At 56.1% G+C, this 21,699-nt stretch overlaps 2 protein-coding genes across 2 annotated transcripts; both read left to right on the plus strand.

Annotated features, from left to right (window-relative positions):
• Positions 1-2,820: 2,820 nt before the first annotated feature.
• On the plus strand, positions 2,821-10,465 carry NATD1 (N-acetyltransferase domain containing 1). The gene is made up of 3 exons (XM_068698744.1): positions 2,821-3,064; positions 6,636-6,754; positions 7,410-10,465. Exons 1-3 carry the CDS (start codon positions 2,968-2,970, stop codon positions 7,524-7,526), a joined length of 333 nt encoding a protein of 110 aa, XP_068554845.1. The 5' UTR covers positions 2,821-2,967; the 3' UTR covers positions 7,527-10,465.
• Positions 10,466-12,679: 2,214 nt separating this feature from the next.
• On the plus strand, positions 12,680-21,052 carry TMEM11 (transmembrane protein 11). Its single transcript, XM_068698743.1, has 2 exons — positions 12,680-12,837; positions 20,140-21,052. The coding sequence occupies exons 1-2, from the start codon at positions 12,770-12,772 to the stop codon at positions 20,654-20,656; spliced, it is 585 nt and encodes a 194-aa protein (XP_068554844.1). The 5' UTR covers positions 12,680-12,769; the 3' UTR covers positions 20,657-21,052.
• The last annotated feature ends 647 nt before the right edge of the window (positions 21,053-21,699 follow it).

Genomic DNA, 21,699 nt, shown 5'->3' on the forward strand with positions numbered 1-21,699 from the left:
ACGTGGCTGCCCGGGGGTGCGGTGACTCACGGCATCCCCGCGGCCCCCCCGCGCGTTTTGCCCCTTTCCACGTCTCCCCCTTCCCCGCACGACCCCCCCCGTGCTCGGGGCTGGGCACACGCCACCCCCATGGCAAGGGGAAGCAGGGCAAGCCACCTGCATGGGCTCCCCAAAAATCCCGCTTGCCCCCCCCCAGGGCTCCTTGCTGGGGCAGGAGGGGTGCAGGGATGCAGGGATGCAGGGCTCAGCCCGGCCAGGAGCTGAAAAAAACCCACAGACACACCCCATGAAGCTGCCACCATGCTGGGGGGGTGCCCTGCTGCAGGACATTCAGCAGCACCCCCCAGCCTTGCACCCACACCCTGGCACCCCTGCTCCATCCTCGGCGGCGTGGGGCACCCAGGGCTCTCCCCAAGCCTTGGAAGGGGCTCCCAAGGCTCTCCCCAATCCCTCGTCGCACCCCGGAGGAGAATCACCCACATATCTGCAGCCCTGATGCATCAGGCTCACCTGCCTGCACGTGCCTCCTGCCCTGGGGCGATGCAAGGGTCCCCCCCCCCCCGTGCTGCAGCCCCATGGGCACCTGGCCCAAGTGTGGGGACCCTCAATGGTGATGCCACCGTGTCCTCCGTGGGTCCTGCTCGGGGTCACCCATGTCCCACCAGCCAGCCCCAAGCTGTCCCAGCAGTGTCCCTGCCATCCAGAGCCTGCTGTGAGTGCAATTTTTTGGAGGAAACACCTCGTATATCCTGGGGGGGGTACAAAGGAGAGGTGGTAGTCGAGCACAGTCACTCATGGTTCTGATTTGGGCTTTGCAGCGTGTTTTGGAGAGGTTCAAGAGCTGGAAAACCTGCCTGGAATACAGAAAAGAAGGGGTTGGGGGCTGCGTCTACAGGGGGCCAGATGCCTCGGCTGGACCTTTAACCCAGCAGCCGCAGCGTAACAGCCAGCAGCTGGAAATGGAAGCGAGAAAAGTTCAAATGAGAAATAAATTACAGGTTTTTAACAGCGAGCAATTATCTCCCCGAGAGAGAGAGAGACGTAGCAGATTCCCCGCCTTTCAAGTCTTCCAAAACACGCGAGGAGCCTTCCTAAAAAAAAAAAAAAAAAAAAACTCGACCGCAGGGTTATTAGCGGTGACGCACAAGGGCTGCCGGCTGCCCGTGTCATCCCCCAGGCCGGGCGAGTGGGCGGTGGGATCGGGATGGACTTTTCTGGCTTTTTGCCATCCCGATTTCTGAATCAGCAGCGGGGCTGATAGCTCCGGAGTGGCTGATGCGAGTGGGTTTGGGCTCGGTGGCTGCCAGCGTTATTTCTGCTGGCTGGAGCCGTGTGTGAGGCAGAGCAGGGGCAATCAGGCTATGACAGCTCTGTCCCAGTGTCCCAGTGTCCCAGCATCCCAGTTCGAGGAGTCCCAGAAATGTCTGTGGATTGTCAGCACTCCTGGAGGAACACAAACAGCACCTCTCCGTCCTCCTCTCTCCTCAGGTTTCCTAAACTGACTCCCTCAGACATCGCTGTGTGCTCAAGGGCATCGCCAGCCCCTCATGGCCCCAAGCTGGGTGCAGGATTTGGCCCCTCTTTCCCTTCCCTGCTGCTGCTGGATGGTGACCAGTAGCAGCACCGGTACCAGCACCAGTACAGCTGCCCTGCTGATCACCACAGAGCAGGCCGCACAGGCAGCACCAGTCCAGCAGGGCTGTGTCCCAGTGTGGCACCAGTAAGCCGGGCCGGAGAGCCCTGTGTGCCAGCACAGGGCCTGCACAGGACCAACACAGGACATGAAATGACAGAATGTGAGGGACTGGAAGGGGCCTTGACGGATCAGCCGGCCCCATCCCCGTGCTGGAGCAGGAACACCGCCATCAGGTCACGCAGGAACAAGGCCAGGAGGGTTGGGAATGTCTGCAGAGGAGCCCACAGCCCCTGGCAGCCTGTCCCATGCTCTGTCACCTCGCCCTGACCATGTTTTGTCTCATTGAAGCAGAACCTCCCCTGTTCCAGCTTGCCCCCATTGCCCCTTGTCCTGTCATTGGGTGTCACCAAGAAGAGCCTGGCTCTGTCCTCATGACACTCACCCTCTGTGTGTTGAAACGTGCACAGGATCAGGACAGGACCAGCACAGGACCAGTGCAGGACCAGGACAGGACAGGCACAGGACCAGTATAGAACCAGTACAGGACATGAATAGGACCACTACAGAACCAGTACAGGATGTGCACAGAACCAGTAGAGGATGTGCACAGGACCAGCACAGGACCAATATAGAACCAGTACAGGACCAATATGGGACATGAGCAGGGCCAATGCAGGACCAGTACAGGACCAGTATAAAACCAGTACAGGACCAATTCAGGACCAGTACAGGACCAATATAAGACCAGTACAGGATCAATATAGGGCACACACAGGACCAATACAGAACCAGTATGGGACACGCACAGGACCAATATGGGACACGCACAGGACCAGTACAGGACCAATATAAGACCAGTACAGGACCAATATAGGACCAATACAGGACCAATACAGGACCAGTACAAGACCAGTACAGGACTAGTACAGGACATGAATAGGAGCAGTACAGGACCAGTATGGGACATACACAGAACCAATACGGGACACACACAGGACCAGCACAGGACCAATATGGAACACACACAGGACCAACACAGGACCAGTCTAGCACCAGTATAGCACCAGTACAGCCCCCCCCCAGCCCCCCCTTTGCGGTGCCGCTGCCCCTTTAAGCGCCGTGCGGCCGCACCAAAACAAAACGGCGCCGCGCCCATTGGCTGCCGCGCGGGCACGTGGCGCCCCGGCTGCCTTCCTGCGGCCGCGCGCCGCCGGCGGCCCCGGCGCTGCTGCCCCGGCCCGGCCCCGAGCGCGGCTCCCGCTGCTGGGGGGGGGGGCGGGCGTCATATCGCGACTTATCGCCGCCCTGTCGCGGCGTATCTTCCCCCGGCCATGGCCCACTCGGCTCCTCTCGGCCTCCTGGAGCAGGGCTGCCCCATCCAGGTGGAGCACGATCGCAAGCGGCGGCAGTTCACCGTGCGGCTCAACGGTAAGGGGGGGCAGCGGGCAGCGGGATGGGCACCGGCACCCCCCCGATCCCCCATATCCCCTCCCCGATCCCCCATATCCCCTCCCCGATCCCCTCTATCCCCTCCCCGCAGTGCCCCCTGTGCTGCCCACAGGCCCTTCTCCAACCCCCCTGACCCTAAAACCTGCCCCCCCTCCCCCAACACCCACCCATGGGTGCCCCCCACCCGTGGGCACCCCAATAGGGTCGGTTATAGGGCGGGGGGCACGCATTTGGGGTGCTGGTGCGCCTTTCGGGCACGCTGAGGCTCCCCCAGGCATGGTTCCCTTGAAAAAATCCGAATATTCGGGGAGTTTGGCCCCCCTGGGGTTGTCACCCTAAAAAAGGCTTTGCCGCCCCACAGGAGCTCCGAGGGATTTGGGGTTAAAAATAATAATAATAAAAAAAAAGTGTAGGAACTTAAAGAAAACAAAAGCACAGAAATCCTACACGCGCTGGGAGGTGTTCTCGGTAAAACAACAGGAGCCGGATGGGGTTATTTTGGGCTTTTCTCCCTCTTTCTTTTTTTTTTTTTTTTTTTCTTTCCCTTCTTTAATTTCAACCGCTAATTACAAAGCGCAGGCTGGAGGCTCGGCGGCGGCGGCGGGGGCACGCAAGGAGGAGACGGGAGGCGTGCGTGCTGGGTGCGGAGAGGGCGATTTCCCCGGGTGCTCCTTGCAAAGAGACAGAGATCAAACGAGGGCCCCGGCACCGCCAGAGCTGCGGCTGCCCCAGGAGCTCACAGGGACCTGGAGAAAAAAAAAAAAAAGTTATAGGGGAAAACGAGCCCCTCTGTTGGGGTTTGCCAGGTTGCCAGCCTGTGGGTCAGGTAGGATTTGGGGGTGAGGATCCGCTGTGGGTTTCCCCAGGTGCTTGGATGGGTTTTGTGTTTTTGTTGTTTTTTTTTTCCATTTTTTCCTTTTTTTTTTTTCCATTATTTGGGGGAATTTGGTGCTGGGCAGCACCATGGAGCCGTGGTGTGGAGGTGTTCCTGCCCTGGGCTGACTGAAGGCAGGGTAGGTGATGGTCCTGAGCTGTGGGACTGCACGTTTGGGGCTTGTTGCCCTCATAGCCCCGCTCCTGGCGGGATGAGGATCAGCAGAGCTGAGTGGTTGCCTCTATAGGATTTTGGATTTAGGGTTCCCTGTGACCCGTGTGGCCCTCCCAGAGCCCGTTTGCCACTTGCCGTGCCCTGTGCCGCGGGGGAGCAGCAGCCCTTGGGGCGAACCCAGAGCTCGCTGCGGTGGCACAGCCCCGATTTGAGGAGGTGCTGGTTGGGATCTCGCTTTGGTGCTGTGCTTGAGGCAGTCCCTGTGACAACAACAGGCCCGAGACACCACGAGAGCCGTGACGTAGCCGTGGAAGTGCCGCGTTTCAGCGTCGCCTCCTCCTCTTCCCCTCCGCGCCCTCGTGCAGCCTCCTGGCGGGATTCCCTGCTCGTAGGCAAGAAACAAACACGGGCTGCGTTCGGGTGCTTTCTCCCTTGCCCCATCATCCCCTCCCTCCGAGCCCTCGGTGCCCCGCGTGGTTTCCCAAACTGACAGTCAGCTGTGCCGCGGTGACACCTTCCCCTCTTCCTTTGCAAGCCAACTGCAGAAGTGTTGGGGAGCTGCAAGAAAAGCAGAGCGTAACCAGACCTCGCCGAGCTTCGCTGTCCCCTCGGAGAGGAGGGCAGAGAGGAGCCCAGCTGGATCTGTCATCAGCTGCGATGTGACTAACGGCACGAGCTGGCTAACGAGCACTTCTGGGCAAAACAAGAAACCCAGAGAGACTCCTGCCCCAAAGTAGCCACTGGCCGGGCTACCTGCTGGTGCAGCAGCGTGGGGCAGGGGCGCAGTGCTTTGGGCAGAGCCCTCCTTGATTTCTGAGCATCCCTCAAACACCACGCTCTCTGCCGAGTGCCTCAGTCTCCTCCGGGATGCTCGGGCTTCACGTGCGTGGTCCCCATCGTTGGGCACGTGGGCGCAGCGAGCCGTGCTTCCAAACCTCCCTTTCCTTCCCCAGCTGCCGGCTTTGGGCAGGATCCAGCTGCTGGGAGCTTTGCCTGGCTCGGGCTCGTTCAGGAAACCCGGAGCTGGTCGTGCCATGGTGCTCTCCTCCCTGCCGCGGGGTGGAAAGGAACTGGCTGAGCTCTGCATCAAGATGGCACCGCGCTTTTTCCCCGTGCCACGGACCTCGAGAAAGCTCCTAAACAGGAAACTGCAGCACAGCAGCCGGGGCCCCCCCGTGCTGCTCCGGCAGCGGGGCCCGTCGGGGACGGCTGCGCTGTCTCCGCTCGGCGCCGCCTGCTGAGGTCTGTTGGGTTCCCTCCCGGCAGCGCCGTGCCAGTCGCTCCGTGGGGAGCGAGGCCGAGCCGGGGAGCTGTCCTGGATGGGGCTGCGTGTGTTCTTTAGGATGTCTTGTCCTCGGGGATCACCCCACAGGCAGCTTTTGGCAGCGGAGGAGCCGAGCTGCCGTCCCTCTCCTGGCCCCTGCTCTGCGCCTGCTGCGGCCCTTCCCTGGTTTGGGGCTGGGGCCAGGCTCGCTGCCTCTTCCCTCTCATCCCCCTGTGATTTGCAGCTGTGAAATGGGGTTGTAGGATGGCATCTGCTCCTCTCTGACCAGCAGGGAAGAGGTGACTGCTCCTTCAGCCCCTTCCCACCCTGCCCGTCCCAGCAGCTCACCCCAAACCCTCTGAGGTGGAGGGGAGGCAGGGAAGGGTCCCCAGCAGGGACGTGGGGTTGGCTTTGCGTTGGCCACAGGGGTCTGGGGCCGTAGAGGCGCTTTATAAGAGCTTTTTGGTGAATTAAAAGCTGAGAGGGGCAGGGCTGCTGCCTGTAAATACTCAGGGGTAGCAGGGAGAGGAGGGATTTATGTCCACCCAAGGACAATGCTGGCTCAAGAACCAGTGGGTAGAGACCGGCAGGAATAAACTCAGGCTGGGAATGCCAAATCCTCCATCCCGTGCAGGAGATGCCTGAAAGCTCCAAGTGCCTCTCTGTGCTGAAGTCTGGGCTCTGTGGATGAACCCGGGGGGGTATTATTAGCTCTCCTCTCATTTACGCGTGTGCGAAACTTCTTTCTTCCTGTATCTGAACCCATGTGAGATGTGTCAGCGTGGCGACAAGAAGGGTGTGTGTGTGAATGTGCGCACACCCGTGCACACCTGCCTGCACTTCCCCCTGTCTTTTTAGGATCAGTCTCTTGCAGCATCTTCCCCCTGTCCTTGCAGGGTCCTGAACACGAAACCCCAAGAATTCTTGTCCCGTTTTACAGATGATGACAAAATCCTGTGGAGGGGAAGGAACCAGCTGTTACCTGGGCCAGCTTTTCCTGTTCATTTCCTTCTTTTTGCTCCTGACCCCATCAACACATCTCACCCCTCTGCTGCCAGCTGCTTTCCTACCCTAAACATGTTGTGTTGGCATCAGCACTTGAATTAGGGTGTGTTGGGAAAACTCACCCCTTTTCCAGGGGCTCAGGAAGCCTGAGCTGCCCCAGCTTAGGCATGGGGAGCAGCACCGTCCCCCTGGGCCACCCCAAACCTCACCTCTCTCTCTCTCATGCACCCCAGGTTGCCACGACAGGGCAGTGCTGCTCTACGAGTACGTGGGGAAGCGGATCGTGGACTTGCAGCACACGGAGGTCCCGGATGCCTACCGAGGAAGGGGAATAGCCAAGCACCTGGCGAAGGTACGGCTGCTGCCAGCCCTGGGGGTTTGCTGTCCCTATCCGACAGCAGACAGAGGCACAGGGAGGCAAAGAGAGGTCCCAGAAGAAAAGGAACATGTTTTGGGGTGACCAAACCCCAAGAAGGGACATGCTAAGCCAGCCCTGCTGCAGCCAAGAGCTGGGATGGGGATGCTGCGATGCAGGGGGGTTGTTTTGGGGGAGCTGCTGCAGCAGGCGCTCTCCCACCCCTTTAGGTTAGCAAGAGGAGCCCCCCAGCTCCAGGCACCTCTTTTTTTGGGGACACCTCGGCGGGGCAGCCAGGCTGTTTTGCCTTCCCTTCCCTGTGCCCTGGCGTGCTGGATGGAAACGGGTGGTCAGGCGTTCCTATTTCTGGCCACGAGAGGGGCTGGGTGAGTTCCAGCGCATCCGGCCGCTGCCCAGCCTCGGCCCTCTCCTCCTCCCTCGCTCCCACCCTGCTTTTGCTCGGGGCTGGTTCAACCTCTCCCCCCTGCAGCTCACCTCAAAGCTTTTCAAGGCCATCCGGGGCCTTTTTCCTGCCTTGGTCCCTGCAGGATATCCGTGCTCCCCCCAGCCCTCTCTCTCGGGTGGGAGCACAGGGGGGCTGTGAGGTTTCGGGGGGTGCTGTTTGTAACCCATCTTCTCCGTTCGGTCGCAGGCAGCCCTGGACTTTGTGGTGGAGGAGGACCTGAAAGCTCACCTGACGTGCTGGTACATTCAGAAATACGTCAAGGAGAACCCGCTGCCGCAGTACCTGGAACACTTGCAGCCTTAAGGCAGGGCAGCTCCCGCCACCAGCACGCCTGTCCCTGACTGTTCAACGCGGCCTTCGCTTCTCTGCAGTCTCAGGAAACCCCCTTCCGCACTCACAATTCCCTTTTTTTTTTTGTTTTTTTGTTTTTAAAGCGTGTCCATGTGGCGCACGAGCGTGGGCACAACCTCCTCCTCCCTGCCCACGTGCGAGCATGGCTGCGGCCCCTGCGCTCCGGGCACGCCGTGTGCCCCCCGGTGCTTTTCATCCCGAGCCAGAGGGTGGAAGAGGATGATTTTTGCCCCAAACTCCATCACGAGAGCAGGGGATGATTCTGTCTGCGCCTCGTCCTCTCTCCTCTACTTGGCGACAGCTGTGAACTTGCTGGGGGATGTTGGTTAGGGGGGTTTGTGGGGTCCCAGCCCCCTTTTCCTCCTGCAGCTGGGGGAGATGCTGTGGATTAAGCCTCGTGGAGCAGAGGGAGGTGCTGGAGGAGCCCCAGCCCCGTGGCAGGAACATCTCCTGCAGCAGGAACATCTGCTGAGCGCCGAGCTTTGCCCGAAGCCCCATGGGGTGTGGGTGAAACCGCGTGGGCAGCGGTGGTGCGGAGATGCTGGGACATTGAGACCTCTGAGCCGGGAGAGAGGAGCTGCGTGGGGACCAGGCATCATCTGCAGAGGCTGTGGCAGTGCGTTCGGAGGGAGAAACACGGCGTTGTGGTGGGTTAATGCTCTTGGAGGTGCCAGCTTTTGCCTGATTTTCTGGACACAGCCCCACACGACGTCCCGCGGGGTCCCAGGCTGTCGTTCTGTCTGTGCTACCTGCTGGTGAGGGCATGGCCTGCCCAGAAGTGCAGCCCCAGGGTGGTTTCCTGCATAGCTGAAGAGGAAGGCTCCCCACATCTCCTTCATCTCCAGATCTCCACCTGTCTGTGCCCCGAATCCAAAGGTCTGAGCCGACACCACATCCTGAGAGCAGCAGGGCTGAGGCCTCAGGGATCTGGTCCCATCTCCAGGGCTCGATGCTGGAGCCACCCAGCTCCGTGTGGATGCCGTTCACTCCTCACGGCCTTTGGAAAGCAGCCTTGATGCAGGGCATTGCCCCTCTGCTCACCGGCCCCCTCGCAGCCCCGTGCCCGGGGTGCTGGCAGCGTGCTGGGGTGGAACGCCCTCGCCGTGCACCGCTACCTCTGCGGGCAGTGACCCCGTGCACGGCTCAGCATTGCTGCAGTCGGACATAGAGGTAATGCCGTGACAGCAGGGCACTGCTCAGCTCCTGTTTGCCACCTCTTCTGCTTCATTTGGGCTTTTCTGAGCGAGACCCCAGAGGTTTTCACCTTCAGCTCTCAGGATTTTGTGAGGCACCGGGGCTGGGCTGCTCGGCCAGCAGCTGGGGGCTGCAGGCAGGCAGCAGGAGATGAAGAGCCTTTCACCCGGAGCTCAGATCCAAACCTAGCTTATCTCTCAGCAGGGACTAAAGTTTACAGCCTGTGCCACGGGCTGAATGAAGCCTGGGCCAGGCAGCGGCTCAGCTCCTCTCCCAGAGCCAGAGGAGGCAAAGGAAAAAGCTCCTGCAGCTTCTGCTCCTGGGTGGGTCGGCTGGAGATGGAGACCCTGTGCCCAGTGTTAGCCAGGGAGGTCCTGATCTCTTCTGGCCCCCTGCCTGTGCTCGCAGGCTGCCTGCTGCCAACATAATGCAGTTTTCTGCACGCTGGCTTGAGTCAAACCTCCTGAGCTCTGCCCCTGCCGCAGTGCTGAGACCCCTGCCCGTTTTTACCACCCACCTTGGCAGGGACCTGTGCCGAAAGGCACCAGGCGCAGCGCCGTCTCTGCCCTCTTGCTGCCTCTCTCAGCATGGCTGCAGCCTTCAGGATGACTTCGAGGGGCTGGGGAAGGGTCCTGGGTAAAGAACTGAAGAAAAGCGGCCCGAGAAGACAGCTGGGCTGTTAAACATTTGCTTTTTAACATGGAAAACACTTTGACATCTAGTTCCAGGAGCAAGGCTGGCTCTGTTACAGCCAAGCGATGACAGAACCATCCCTGCTCTGGGTCCCAAAGTGAAGCTGAGTGAAGCCAAGCCAAGACACCGTTGCACCTGCGTTGCAGCAGGGCTGGGTGCTCAAAGAGATCTGTGCCTGGGTGCCTCCTAGGAGCAATAGCATGAGCCTTGGCTTTGGGTTTGCGCTGGTTCCCACTGCGTGGCAGCTCCCAGAAGTTCCCTGTCGCTGGAGGATGCACAGGCAGGGCTCAGCGTCCCTGCAGCCCTTCGTGCTGCTCCAGCAGGACCCTCGTGCTTCCCGGTGCTGGATCGTGAGCGGCAATCACTGCCTTAAATCAGGCACAGCACGTGGATTTGCTGCCGCGTCCCTTCGAGGTGCTACAACCCCTCCGGTGTCCGACCCGACGGAGATGTGCCGGTTTCCGTGCCAACTGTTTTACTGCTGTACCCATCCTCCTGCCCCAGCCCCGTGGCGTTTGAGGTCGGCAAAAAGCAATACCCACCGGTCACCAGCGATGCCACCAGACCCTGCGCTGCTCATCCCTGCGGGAAGGAGCTCCCTGCGCTGCCCCTTGGTGCTGACCCAGCCTGGAAGAGCCGGAATCCTGGACTCTCTCCGGCGACAGGAGCGTGGAAGTGGTTTGGTTGAACAGTGAGGTCCCGGAGCCCATTTGAACTACAGACTTTCATGGGTGGGGAGATACAAATCGCTGTCACAGCCGCTTCCACCTCGCCCAACTTGAAACTCCCCCTCCCTCATCCGCTTCCCAGCGTTGTCTTCCTCTGTCCGAGGTTTCTGTTCTGTTCAATTCGGTGGTTACGATGTGCCTTTCCTTCTCAGGACCTGTTACAAACGACCTTTCTGCTTTTGTTTCTAACATTTATCTTTATCCCTCCTCTGTCATACTATAAAACATGAACATATTGCATGGAATACAGTACAATAAAAAGTGTGGCTTAACTCAGCGGAGGAGGTTTGCTGAATGCAGGGACAGGAGGAGGTGGCCGGGGGACCTCAGGCATCCCTGTCCCCACTGGGCTGGGTCACCTCGGCAGAGCCAGTTGCACAGGTCTCGTCAGACAGCTCTGTCTTCCAGGCTGTGTCCAGCGTGATTGCTGCTGCCACTGATGACAATTAGTCATTTTCTGCATAAATCTCTTTCTCATCACCCCCAAAAATGAGTCCTCTAATGCATCCGACTCCAGCTCTCTAGGTTATTAACTGCTGTGCACGTCTGTGTCTTGGAGACGTCTGTGTCTTGGAGAGGGGGCAGAAGTTGGCAGATGTACTCAGCAGCCGCCCTCCTACTGCCTGCTCCCACCACAAATGAGCGGGGAGGCAGGAGCTGAGGCTGCTGGCTTTTATTTCGGGTCTTAAGGCTGCCTGACTGCGATAACTGCAAAGAGTTTGGGGTGAGGGGGATCACAACCGATCCTCCCTTGCTCCCACAAAGCAGTCCTGCCTCGAGATTCCAGTCCAAACAGTCCTCGGGAGCAATCCTGCAAACGCAGCCTCTCCCAGACCGGTGCTAAACGCTTGTGTTCGTCTGCTGAAGGTGTTTGAAAACATGAAGGCACGAACCATTTAAATAGCCGGTTAGTGGAGCCCTTCCCTCGTAGGGGAGCAGGGCGGGCGGGCAGGTGACTCAGAGGAACACCAGGCGCTTCCCTGCGGGGCCCAGCACCCAGAGCTATCACCCTGGGGCTCCCGGCCAGCGTGTTTACCTCCTGAAGATGGGCTCAAGCCTCAGAGGCCGAGGCTGGACCAGCAGTAGCTGAAAATCCTAAGGGGTAGCGGTGGGCAGAAGGGACACTGCGTAGCTCCGGTTCTGATTTGCCCCAGTGTGACAAGCGACACGAGGCTGCAATTTGAGCAGGCAAGGAGTTTGGGGTTCTGCCCTGCTCCTCCCCAGAGACAGCGCGGTGGATTTGGGTTATAGCGCGGAGCCGGGCTGTTGCTAGTAACACGCTGTGTTTACATTCCACATTCCACAAAGTCCAACGCTCCGGCCTGCCCCAGCAATGCTGCCACTCGGCTGCACGCTCTGCAGGGCTGGGAGCCTTTCCCAAGCACCTCTCTCTCACGTAAATGTGTTATTTACCTCTGCTGACAGAGCAGAACCCCAAATTACGGCCGAGAAAGCCGAGGTGCGGGGCAGCCCCGCAGCCTGCAAGCACAGCCTCGCCGTGCCTGGGGAGATGCAGGCAGCTGCGGGGCTGTTCTCTTCAGTCACATTACCTCACTCGGAAATAATGCTGTCAAAAAGAGGAATTTTTAAGGAAGGGGAATTGGCAGAGACAGCGCCGTTCCTCTGAAACGCCCCGTCAGTCATTTCAGATGTACATCCCTGTGGACGCGCTCCTTTTCCCCTTCTCCTTGGGGGCTTGGGAGCTCCAGGGGAAGAAGCAGCAAGAGGAGGGCGATGGAAATGAGTGGGGAATGGAGGGGGACAGGAGGGGAACCCCACAGGGCTCAGCTGCTGGGCTGGGGGAGGGCGTCCCTGTGGGTCAGGGAGCTGCAGGTTGCTGGGGGAGGACTGGGGGAGGACTGACAGAGGACAGGCTTCCTAGGAAAAGGCTCCTGGCACGAGTTGAAGGTCTGGGAGAGCCCCGGGAGGCTCTGGGGGGTCCTGTGGGAGGTTTTGGGATCACGTCGTGGCCGTGCTGCGTGCCAGGTCCCAGCTCTGCTCGGGCAGCCCGCAGGCTGAGGGGAGGCGTGTGGGGTGCCCCACACACGTGTGTGCCCAACAACTGTGTGTGACCAACAAATGTGTGTGCCCAACGCCCGTGTGTGCCCAAACTCGTGTTCTGTTTTCCACTGAGGTGTTTATTTAGGAACTGCCGCCCCGCCTCACAGGGGACACATTGGGGGTGCTCGGCATGGCACAATTGGACTCCATTTAGCCCCAAAACCCAATCCCTTCCCTAGGGGGTTCCGCTGAGGGCTACCACGGCTCCCCTGGCCCTTCTCTCGCCCCCCAATTTCAGCACGGGGCACACGACGCCCCCTGCCCCCTTCCTACCCCGCCACCCTCATGGCGGGGCGGCGGGGCCCCTCCACCTGAGGAGAGGACTACAACTCCCAGAATCCCCCGCGCAACCCGCCTCTCCGTGCCGCGAGGCACTGTGGGACTCGTAGTCCTCACCCATTGACCCCCGCGCTCGCTGAGTGGTTCCGGCCCCCTCCCCGCGGACTACATTTCCCGTCGGGCAGCGCGGCGGGCCCGCGGCCCTTTGGCGGAGACATTTGCCAGCCGAGTGTCTCCAAGATGGCGGCGTGGGGAAGGAGGCGCGGCGGCCCCGGCAGCACCAACAGCGGTGGCGGCGGCCGGGAGAGGTGAGGCCGGGGCCGGGCAGGGGCTTTAGGGGCAGCCGGGGTTTTTAGGGGATGCTCGGAGGCGGTGGGGAGCGAGCTGCGGCCCTCGGGGCTCCCCGCGACCCCGCGGCAAGGGCGGGGGCCGCGCTGAGGGGAGCGGGGCCGCGCTGAGGGGAGGCCGCGGCCTCGCTGAGGGGAGCCCGGAGATGAGGGGGGGGTGGGGAGGGGGGGGCGGTTTGGTGCCCCCGGGACCGGCCCCGGGTTTTCAAGAGGAGGCCCCGAGGCTTGGGGAGGGGTAAGGGAAGCCCTAAGGAGCGGGCTCGGTAAGGGACGGCGGCGGCCGCGGCTGTTCCCGCGTGGGTAGAGCGGGGCCGGGGGCCGGGGCGGAGGAGGCAGGGCCGGGCAGGGCCGGCCGGCCCCCGGGAGGCTCCTGGCGAGGCTATTTTTAAATATAAAGGCGGGGAGGGCACCGGCGGCTCCTCCAGGGTGACCTCCTGCCGGGGGTGGCCGCCCGAGGTGCGGTGTTCGCCGCTTGCCAGCTCGCGGGGTCGGTGGCTCCGTTTTTTGTGGCTCCCGCAGCACCCAGGGGGTGCCAGGACAGGCTGGGAATACCCAGGGGATATCTGTGGGGGAGCTGAGACCCTAGCTTTAAGGACTGGGGGCAAAAAGGGATGGGAGGAAACCGTGCTGAGCTGTTCTGGGGGCTGTGCGCGTGGTTCTTTACCTGCTTAAAGCGTCTGCCTAAATCCCGTGGCTCCTTACGTTGGCATTTTTCCCCATTTCGCCCTAGGGCTGACTGATGTAACCGGCAGCTGCTGCGAGCAGCTGCGTTTTCATTGTGAGGAGATGTTTTCTTTTGTTTTCCCGCCTTACTTAGTGACCGTGATATCCCTTTGATTTTTTTTTTTTTTGTTGTTGTTTTTGCCTCGTTTTGCTCCCTTGCTGTAGTTCAAGGGGACTGTATTTGGTGGTGCTGAATCTACATAGCCGTGGGGAGTCGCAGGTAACCCTTAATGTTCTGTGAAGAGCAGAAATTCTGCCCGTGCCAAGGGGATCTGAAAGTAATTGAATTGGAAGAGCTGATGGAATCACTACATCAGCCTAGGTTGTATAAACAGCTCAGAAAGCCATAGAGCTTGGTGGCACAGTGGGAAAACGGCACCCACTGCTGGCGCCTGCCCCGGTGTTAAAGGCACGAGGCGAGGAGTTCTCACGCTGTGGTGCTGCGCTCTCAGGAGAAGTGGAGAAAAAATATGGAAAAGAGCACTCGCCTTCAGTGAAAATTAATCTGCCTGGATGAAAATTGATGCAGACTTAAAAGTGAGTTGTTACCTGTTAAGTTAGTCTGCGAGCTATGCAGTAAGCTAATTGTAGAACGTAATTGCCGTTTGTGGGGATTTTTAGGCTCTGATTACTCTTGATCTTATGATCCAAACCACTTGTTCATAAACATGAGCTGCTTTGGGAGCATTCAGCGTGCATTATTCTCCTTCTACAACGAGAAGCACGTCGCTAGGCATAAGAAAGCACCAAAGTGACACAGCAGGGCAGCAGGTGATCTGTGTGACTGTTACACCACTCTTTCACAACCCTTATCAGGGGACGGGGGCTCTGTTAGGTGGCCTCCCGCGCGGCTCCTGCTGTTACCTGGTGCCGGGTGGTGTCAGCAAGGCAGCTCTCCTGCCTTCCTCGCAGCTGCAGACCCGGAGATGCGCGTGACTGGGCCTCTTGATTGGTGGTTAACTCTAAATCACACCTACCAGGCTCGTTTGGCTGCTGGCAGTGCGAGGTGTGGGAACGGTGGGGCTGGCGGGCCTGATGTCATCAGCTGGTGACGTAGGCTTTTCATAAAATGAGCACAATTTTCCTACATCGGGCGGGATTCCTGCCCCAAGACGCGTTCCTTTGAACTGAGTGCGCTCAGCCAGCTCTCCTCGGAAACGGGCGGCTTCAAGGTATTTTTAGAGTCGTCAGCCAGCTCGTCTAGAAAGACATCAGTGTGTTGGGAGGTGGTGTCGAGGTTTGGTAGTGAATGAAATACTGTCTGGTGTTAGACTCGACCAGCTTTCTCTTTAATAATAAAATAAAAAAGCTCAGCCACTGTCTGTGGAGACTCTCTCCCTTCATAAATGACTTCATTGATGCAGGGGAGTCTGTAGCTGGTCAAAACCTGCTTTCCTCTACAGGACTGAAATGTAGGGATGTGAATTTCAAAGGATACTGGCTGTGAACTCCAGCTGGCTCTCTGCTGGTGGAAAAAAAAATGAAGTTTAAAAAAAAAAAAAGAGAAGCAACTAAATATTTGTGTTTCTGCATTCTGGATAGACTCATTAATGGAGACTGTCTGAAGGGAATTGTTAATCTGTAGAGCAAAACAGCTTCTAATACAGAACAGACACTGAATTGTGCTTGGGGTTTCTGTATGGAATTGAGCACGGTGACCGCCAGAACACAGGACAGAATGCTGTTTGTTCCCCGGGGAGATGTTCTAACAAGCTGCAGAAAGAAGAGCTCTCGTGCCATCGCTGCTCCTTGCGTTGGCTTCTCCACACCCCTGAAGAGATCTCTCCTCTCGCTACCTGCACTGCTCGGATTTCTGGTACTCTGTTTGCTTCCAGCAATGATTGACCCGTTTCCATTAGCCTAGCTAATCATTAGTTGACCTAAAATTGGTGTTTCTTTTTTTGCTCTGGTGGCTGGAGGGTTTTTCAGTGTGGCTTGGTGAGGTTTTCCTTCTGATTGCCTTCCCTCACCAAGGCTGCTTGAAGATCTCACCTGTCTTCCCCTGTTTTCTTTCCTGTTTGCATTTAAGGCACGTCTTTTGAGTGGAAATCTTGCTTTTCTGCTGTGCTTTTCCTGTTCTTCCTCAGCTTCAGTGCAGTCACGGATAGCCTGGTAAAACAGCCTTCCTGAAGCTGTGGGCCTGGCAGCAGTAGGTCCTGCAGAGGTGTGGTAGAGAGGCAGTTTTTTGGGTGATTGAGCTTGGATTTGTTGGTTCTTCCTGTATGCCATATTCCAGAGCTGTCCTGAGTAGACAAAGGCACTGATCAAACATGGTTTGAATTCCCAGAGGAAATACCCTGCCTCACAGGTAGCCCACGTCTCATTTTTAATCCTGACCTTCTCGGAAGGATTTAGGTGGGAGGAGGGAAGTTGAGTGTGTTAGCGTTTGGATTTGACTTCCTCAACTGTTTCAACTCACCCAGGCTTGGTTGGGGTGCTAATAATGACCCCAGAGGCCGTGCTTTGGCCATCCATGGGTGCTTTTTCTGCAGTTAACCCTCACAGCCACTGTTAAGGCCCTCTGAGGCATTGCTGCGCTGGGTTTTCTGTGCACTGCTTGTGACGGGTGTTATCACACAACTGCAGGCCTCTCCCCGCTTATTTTTTTAAGTACTAATCAGACTGGTTTATCTTCATTTAGAGCTCCTCTGAGTGCACGTTTGGTGCAGCGAGCAGCGCTGTTGTCAGGAACATCCTTTAAAAAAAAACAAAAAATACTTTGCGTGGAGACTGAGATGGTTGCTGGTCCTGACCCCGGATGCTCTGCAGAACCAAAATGGCCTCGAAACCCTGGCCAAAAGTATTTGGGATGGATTGAGGAGCACCATTAGGATCAGCATGCTCCTGAGGCTCCGTCGTTCTGCCCTCCAAACATACAGGGGTAGGAAGATGCTGGGATTTCTGCCAGGCCGCCGCCGTGTGCCCTGTTTTTAGCACTGTTCACTTGGTCCTCTCCGTGCCAGTTGGCACCTGGCAAAACTTCAGCTCTTTGCGCAGCGAGTGGCAGGAGTGCCTCCTTCTTAGCCGGGTATTTATGGCTCCATCCTTAAAGACTCTCCAGCTGAAAGTTGCATGTAGCAGACGGGCTCTTCTCAGGAGGCAGCCAAACGGAGCTGCCCTGAGGGGAGGCGCTGCTGGAGCTGCTGCTGCTCAGCCAGCTGCAGTCCCCCTCTGCGGGCGCTCTCTGATCTTCCCATGTTAGGAAGATAATGCAGTGGAATCTGAAGCTTGCCCTATAGCTGAGACACTTGGGTCCCTCCTGCTGGTAGCAGCTCTGTTAGCAACCGATTCCTTACGGCTGACTTGGGCAATGCCAACATTTTATCAGTGATTTGAAATAAATTTCATCTCGCTGTGCTGAATTGTTTGGGGTACCGTCACCTTCCCCGTGTATGCGTGCGGTTGGCACCAGGAGTAAGGCACTTAAAATTTCTCAAGAATAGAATATATAAAGTTGCAGTAAACTATTTGGATATAGGATCCAGAACTGTTGTACCAACTCCTGACTTTTTTTATTTTTTTTGAGATGGGGAGGCAGGTCCTGGAAAAGCATTTGATTGAATCAAATCATTGACTGCTTTTCTGGTCTGTCTGGTAAACAGCACGTTGGGCCCCGGAACGTGCGGCACCATTTTATGAGTTCTGGAACTAGATCCTCTCTCATGCCAGTTATTTACCAATGTTCTAAGGAAATTGGAGTTAAAAACGAGCAGCACTTCACAACTGGTGGGTGCCAGCTCGTAATCGATGGCAAAGTTCTGCATTTTTGTCAGTGCTTTGGAGGGTGGCATGACAAGCACCACAAGGCAAATTCTGTAGCCTCTGGTGCTGAGCAAATCCAATGGCTTTGGTTGGATTTGTTCACGGGCAGCTGCTGTGCTCAATGGAAAGGCTGCGTCAGGAGAGGCTGCTGCTGGGCTTTGAGGTCCCTGCTCCTGCTCTGCATGCCAGCAAGGTCTCAAAGCTGCTCAGGCCCTGCTCAGCCCCTGCATCTCAGCTGCATCGAGTTCTCAGCTTTCTCCAGAGCTAGCCAGTTCTTGCATGGACAAAAATATGCAATTAAATTGTGCTACTTCTGTTCGAGCAGTGGAGGCTCTCTGCTTGCACTGCTGACTCTTTGTGTGTCCCATTGTTTGAGCAGCTACTCTTTCATTCTTTGTCCTTTGTTACTGGGATTGTCCAATCAGCCTGCTGCCACTGCAGCTCTGTGACAGATTTAGCCCCACTTTAAGGGCCTAATTTGGAAAAACAGCGTGTTTAGGAGGGTGGACTGTTAAAACTTGGAAACTGCTCCTGTTTTGCAGAGCCTTGCTGCATGTTCCTGGGTGTTACAGAGAGCTGGAGGTGCTGTGTCGCAGGAAATACTTGTTTTGTCTGGAGGGTTGTGTTAGCGCTGGATCGGCCTCCAGCTTCACAATGCCCCTTGGCCACAGCTTTTCCCTGGAGTCCTTACACCTCTCCAAGTGGTCTCACGTAGTCACTGGTGTTATTTTACAGGAGTCTCAGGGTATCTTCTGAAATGAAACTGGGATTTTTCATTGGGCTGAAGCTGCACTTGGAATGGTTCTGGTCAGGAAAAAATCCTTGGCAGAAGCCATTGCCAGCTGTGTCCTTAACGTACTGGTGCAATCCTGGTTAACTAATCCTGCTGTGCAGAAACTCTTAATGCTAGCTGATACTTCGAGATGTTGTGTGCCATTAACCTTCCGATAGGTGCTGTCCTTTAATCTTTAAATACTTGCCAATTCACTACAGAACAGCAGAGCTCACCACATCCTGTGCTGGAAGAGTTAATCGTCTACAGAATCCAGCCTTCTCTTGAAAGGGTTGCCTTAAAAATCAGGTGAAGACTTGTAGGTAACTTCCCAAATGGTGTTGGACAAGATGATGGCTTAAAGAAGTCCCAGGCATACGCAGCATTCAGGTGGATTTTTATTTCCCCTTCTACCTGTGAACAGGCCAAGGGAGAACCAGTAACGAGCTTGTAGGAGGAGTTCTCCTTGTAGTTTTTCTAAGTACCAGCCAGAGCCTTATGGAAATCGCTTCTTATTCTGCTCTGGGAGAAGCTGCTGTGTCCCATTTCCTGCTGCCTGACGTGTTTGCCACCATTCACAACAGCAGCTACTTCTGGCAACAGCTTGTAATTTAACAATCTCCTTGATTACAGATGGTCACTGCGCGATCCCCTCTGCAGCACGAGCAGAGCTGCACGTCCAGGGTAACGGCTGGTAACGCGGCAGCCTGCAGATGGGTGCTTTCTCTCCCTCATTTTCCAGTGCATGCACACGAGTGCCGTTGTACTAATGGAGCAGAAAGTGCTAGATGCATTCTCCCTTTCAGCAGCCTCTTGCCTCCCAACGTCAGGACGGTCTAAACACTGTTGGGATGAAGTTGTTTTGTCTTCCATGATCAGGTCAAATATGTGCGCAGTTCATTCTGCTGCTGCTGAAGGAATCTGCTAGATATTTTTATCCTTGAGGCCACGTGCTCCGTTTTGTTCTGGTTAAGCACAAGTATGTCAAATAGTTGTTTCTTCCCTGTAGAAGGGAGGATTTTGCTTTGTTCCAGTGGATCAGTTTTTACCCTTTCTCAGTGCAGGTAAACTGGCGTAATCTTATTTCTTAGCTGTCTGTTACATTAACCTAGCTGTGGCTAAGGTGATGTGCATGAAGAAGGTGGAAGAAAGAAATTGATGCGATTCTTCAGGTAGCTAGGAGCTGGTACTCAGATGGAAGGGGGATGTATGAGCTTTGTGAGTCTGCTGTCAGCAGGGAGCCTGTTCCAGGGTAAAGCAAGCATCTTTCTTCTTTGTTAAAACTTACTTAGGTTTAAAGAAAGACAAATCTTTGCTTGCTTGCTGCTTCCTGTTTCATCAGAGGGAATGAATCATTCTGTGACAGAGTGACAGCGCTGCTGCCCTTTTCACCTTTGCTTCCAGCCACGTTTCTCAGCCCTTCTCGTGTCTGCAGGCTGGGCTTGCTGTGAAGGACTGAAACAAGCTGCGTTGGTGGCAAGGAGGTGGTTGTTGTGGGGAGAAAGGCATCGTCTTCAGATGAAGATACTGCCTCTCAAAATCTTCCAGTGCAACTCACCCTACTGATAAATGAGTTGCTGGTCTTAATTTCTTGGAAAAGCTCCGTGAGTCTGTGCGGTTTGGTCATTGATGCAGCGGGGGCACGAAGGTGTGGTATTTCCAGCATCTCTAGGAAAACCCCTGAGGTATCAGGGCAAGGAACCATTTCAGGACTGCTGTCAAGACGCCGTGTTCTCTAACTGTTCTTAGTTCCTCTGAGTTAGGAAGATGTAAGGAAAAGTAAATTGCCTCGGTTTGGGATGACTTCATGTATAAAAAGCATAATTAGCTGAGTGAAACTGATCTTGATTTGAACAAGCTGCTTGTTGTGGAGCAGGGACAGTGACTGGGTGACCTTGAGGGGCTGCCCTGATTTCAGGCATTTTTTCCTCCAGCTCTTGCAACCGGGTGGGTGAGAAATCCGTCTTTTAGCTCCGTAGTTTTAATCCTGTGTTTCCCGTTACCAGGGTCACCTTGTCCTCCACGGACTGCTACATCGTGCATGAGATCTACAACGGAGAGAACGCTCAGGACCAGTTTGAGTATGAGCTGGAGCAGGCCCTGGAAGCGCAGTACAAATACATAGTGATAGAGCCCACTCGCATTGGGGACGAGACGGCCCGCTGGATCACTGTGGGGAACTGCCTGCACAAGACGGCCGTGTTAGCGGGCACTACCTGCCTCTTCACCCCGCTGGCACTTCCAGTAGATTATTCTCACTACATCTCCTTGCCTGCTGGTGTGCTGAGCATGGCCTGCTGCACCCTTTATGGTATCTCCTGGCAGTTTGATCCCTGTTGCAAGTACCAAGTAGAGTACGACGCCTATAAACTTTCCCGCCTGCCCCTGCATACGCTCACCTCCTCCACTCCGGTGGTGCTGGTGAGGAAGGACGACCTGCACAGAAAGAGACTGCATAACACGATAGCACTCGCTGCCCTGGTGTACTGTGTAAAGAAGATCTATGAACTCTATGCTGTATGACTTCAGCAGGGAAGAGAGAAACCTACAAAGACAAGCGTATTAAGACTCCCACAGTAACATTTTGTTTTTCCTCTTTGAGAAGCGGTGGAGACTGGGAAGGAGGTGGTTTAATAGAGCTGTTATTTTTAAAATAACACATCACTGGTGCACCAAGGTTTTTCAGTTCTTCGTTACACTTAAGAATTCGGATGTGTGGTGAAAGGAGAGAAGTATGTTAGGCCATGGGAGTCCAATGCAGCAGTGGAGTGCCGATGAAAGAAAGCTATGGAAAGAGGGGGGTGTGAGAGCTTTTTTTTTTTTTTTTTTTTGGAAACATTTAAGTATATTGTTTAATTGTATTACACAGAACCAGCCGGAAGTTATCATTGACCATTAAAGGATGAGAATTTCAAATGATTTTGCTCTCTCGTTACTGTTAACGTAGCTCCCTTTTACAGTGTGCTTCCAGGGGCTGGAAGCCTTGCTGGGAAAACTCCAGTGCTGCTAGCGATGTGTGTGTGCTGACATACAGACCTGGTACTCCTCTTGTCTGTTGCATGTGGCAGCAGCATCCACATCACCTCACAGCTGCCTGCTGGAGGAAAGGCTGTAGTGCTGCTTTTCCTCTTGCTTGACTAGTTGTGTTTCTTGGAAGAGGGCGTACCAGTTACCCCAGTATTTCTATCTCTTTTGGTAACTGCACAAATACTGATGCTGGGGGCTAGCAGGGCCCAAATCCTCTGCTGCCATGCCATCTTCCAACTATTACTTTGCACAAGGGAGATCACGCTGTTTCCAGCTCAAAACACACTGCACAATTCTTCACAAGGTAGATACAACCCCACTGAAATGTGCTGGAGCATGTACAGCTGAAGACTGCTAGGGTGGGAGTCGAGTCTCTTACCTTTTGCCTCCTTTACTTCCACTGGCACTTGGACAGCTGCGCTCCTACTGTGCGATTCCACTGGTCTGGCTTGGAACACAGACTTCTGGAGCCGCCTGCTGCTGCAAGGCAGCCAGGTGGTTGTGTCTTTTAGCTGTGTTACCTGAAATTCTAGAATTCA

The sequence above is a fragment of the Anas acuta genome, chromosome 15 (genome assembly GCF_963932015.1).
Source record: "Anas acuta chromosome 15, bAnaAcu1.1, whole genome shotgun sequence".
NCBI lineage: Eukaryota > Metazoa > Chordata > Aves > Anseriformes > Anatidae > Anas > Anas acuta.

Bases quoted from the DNA above. Each gene is read 5' to 3' on its own strand.
- NATD1 (XM_068698744.1), top strand. From the start codon at position 2,968: ATGGCCCACTCGGCTCCTCTCGGCCTCCTGGAGCAGGGCTGCCCCATC. The intron at 3,065-6,635 runs GTAAGGGGGGGC...CATGCACCCCAG, and splicing joins GTTCACCGTGCGGCTCAACG to GTTGCCACGACAGGGCAGTG. The intron at 6,755-7,409 runs GTACGGCTGCTG...GTTCGGTCGCAG, and splicing joins TAGCCAAGCACCTGGCGAAG to GCAGCCCTGGACTTTGTGGT.
- TMEM11 (XM_068698743.1), top strand. From the start codon at position 12,770: ATGGCGGCGTGGGGAAGGAGGCGCGGCGGCCCCGGCAGCACCAACAGC. The intron at 12,838-20,139 runs GTGAGGCCGGGG...TCCCGTTACCAG, and splicing joins GGTGGCGGCGGCCGGGAGAG to GGTCACCTTGTCCTCCACGG.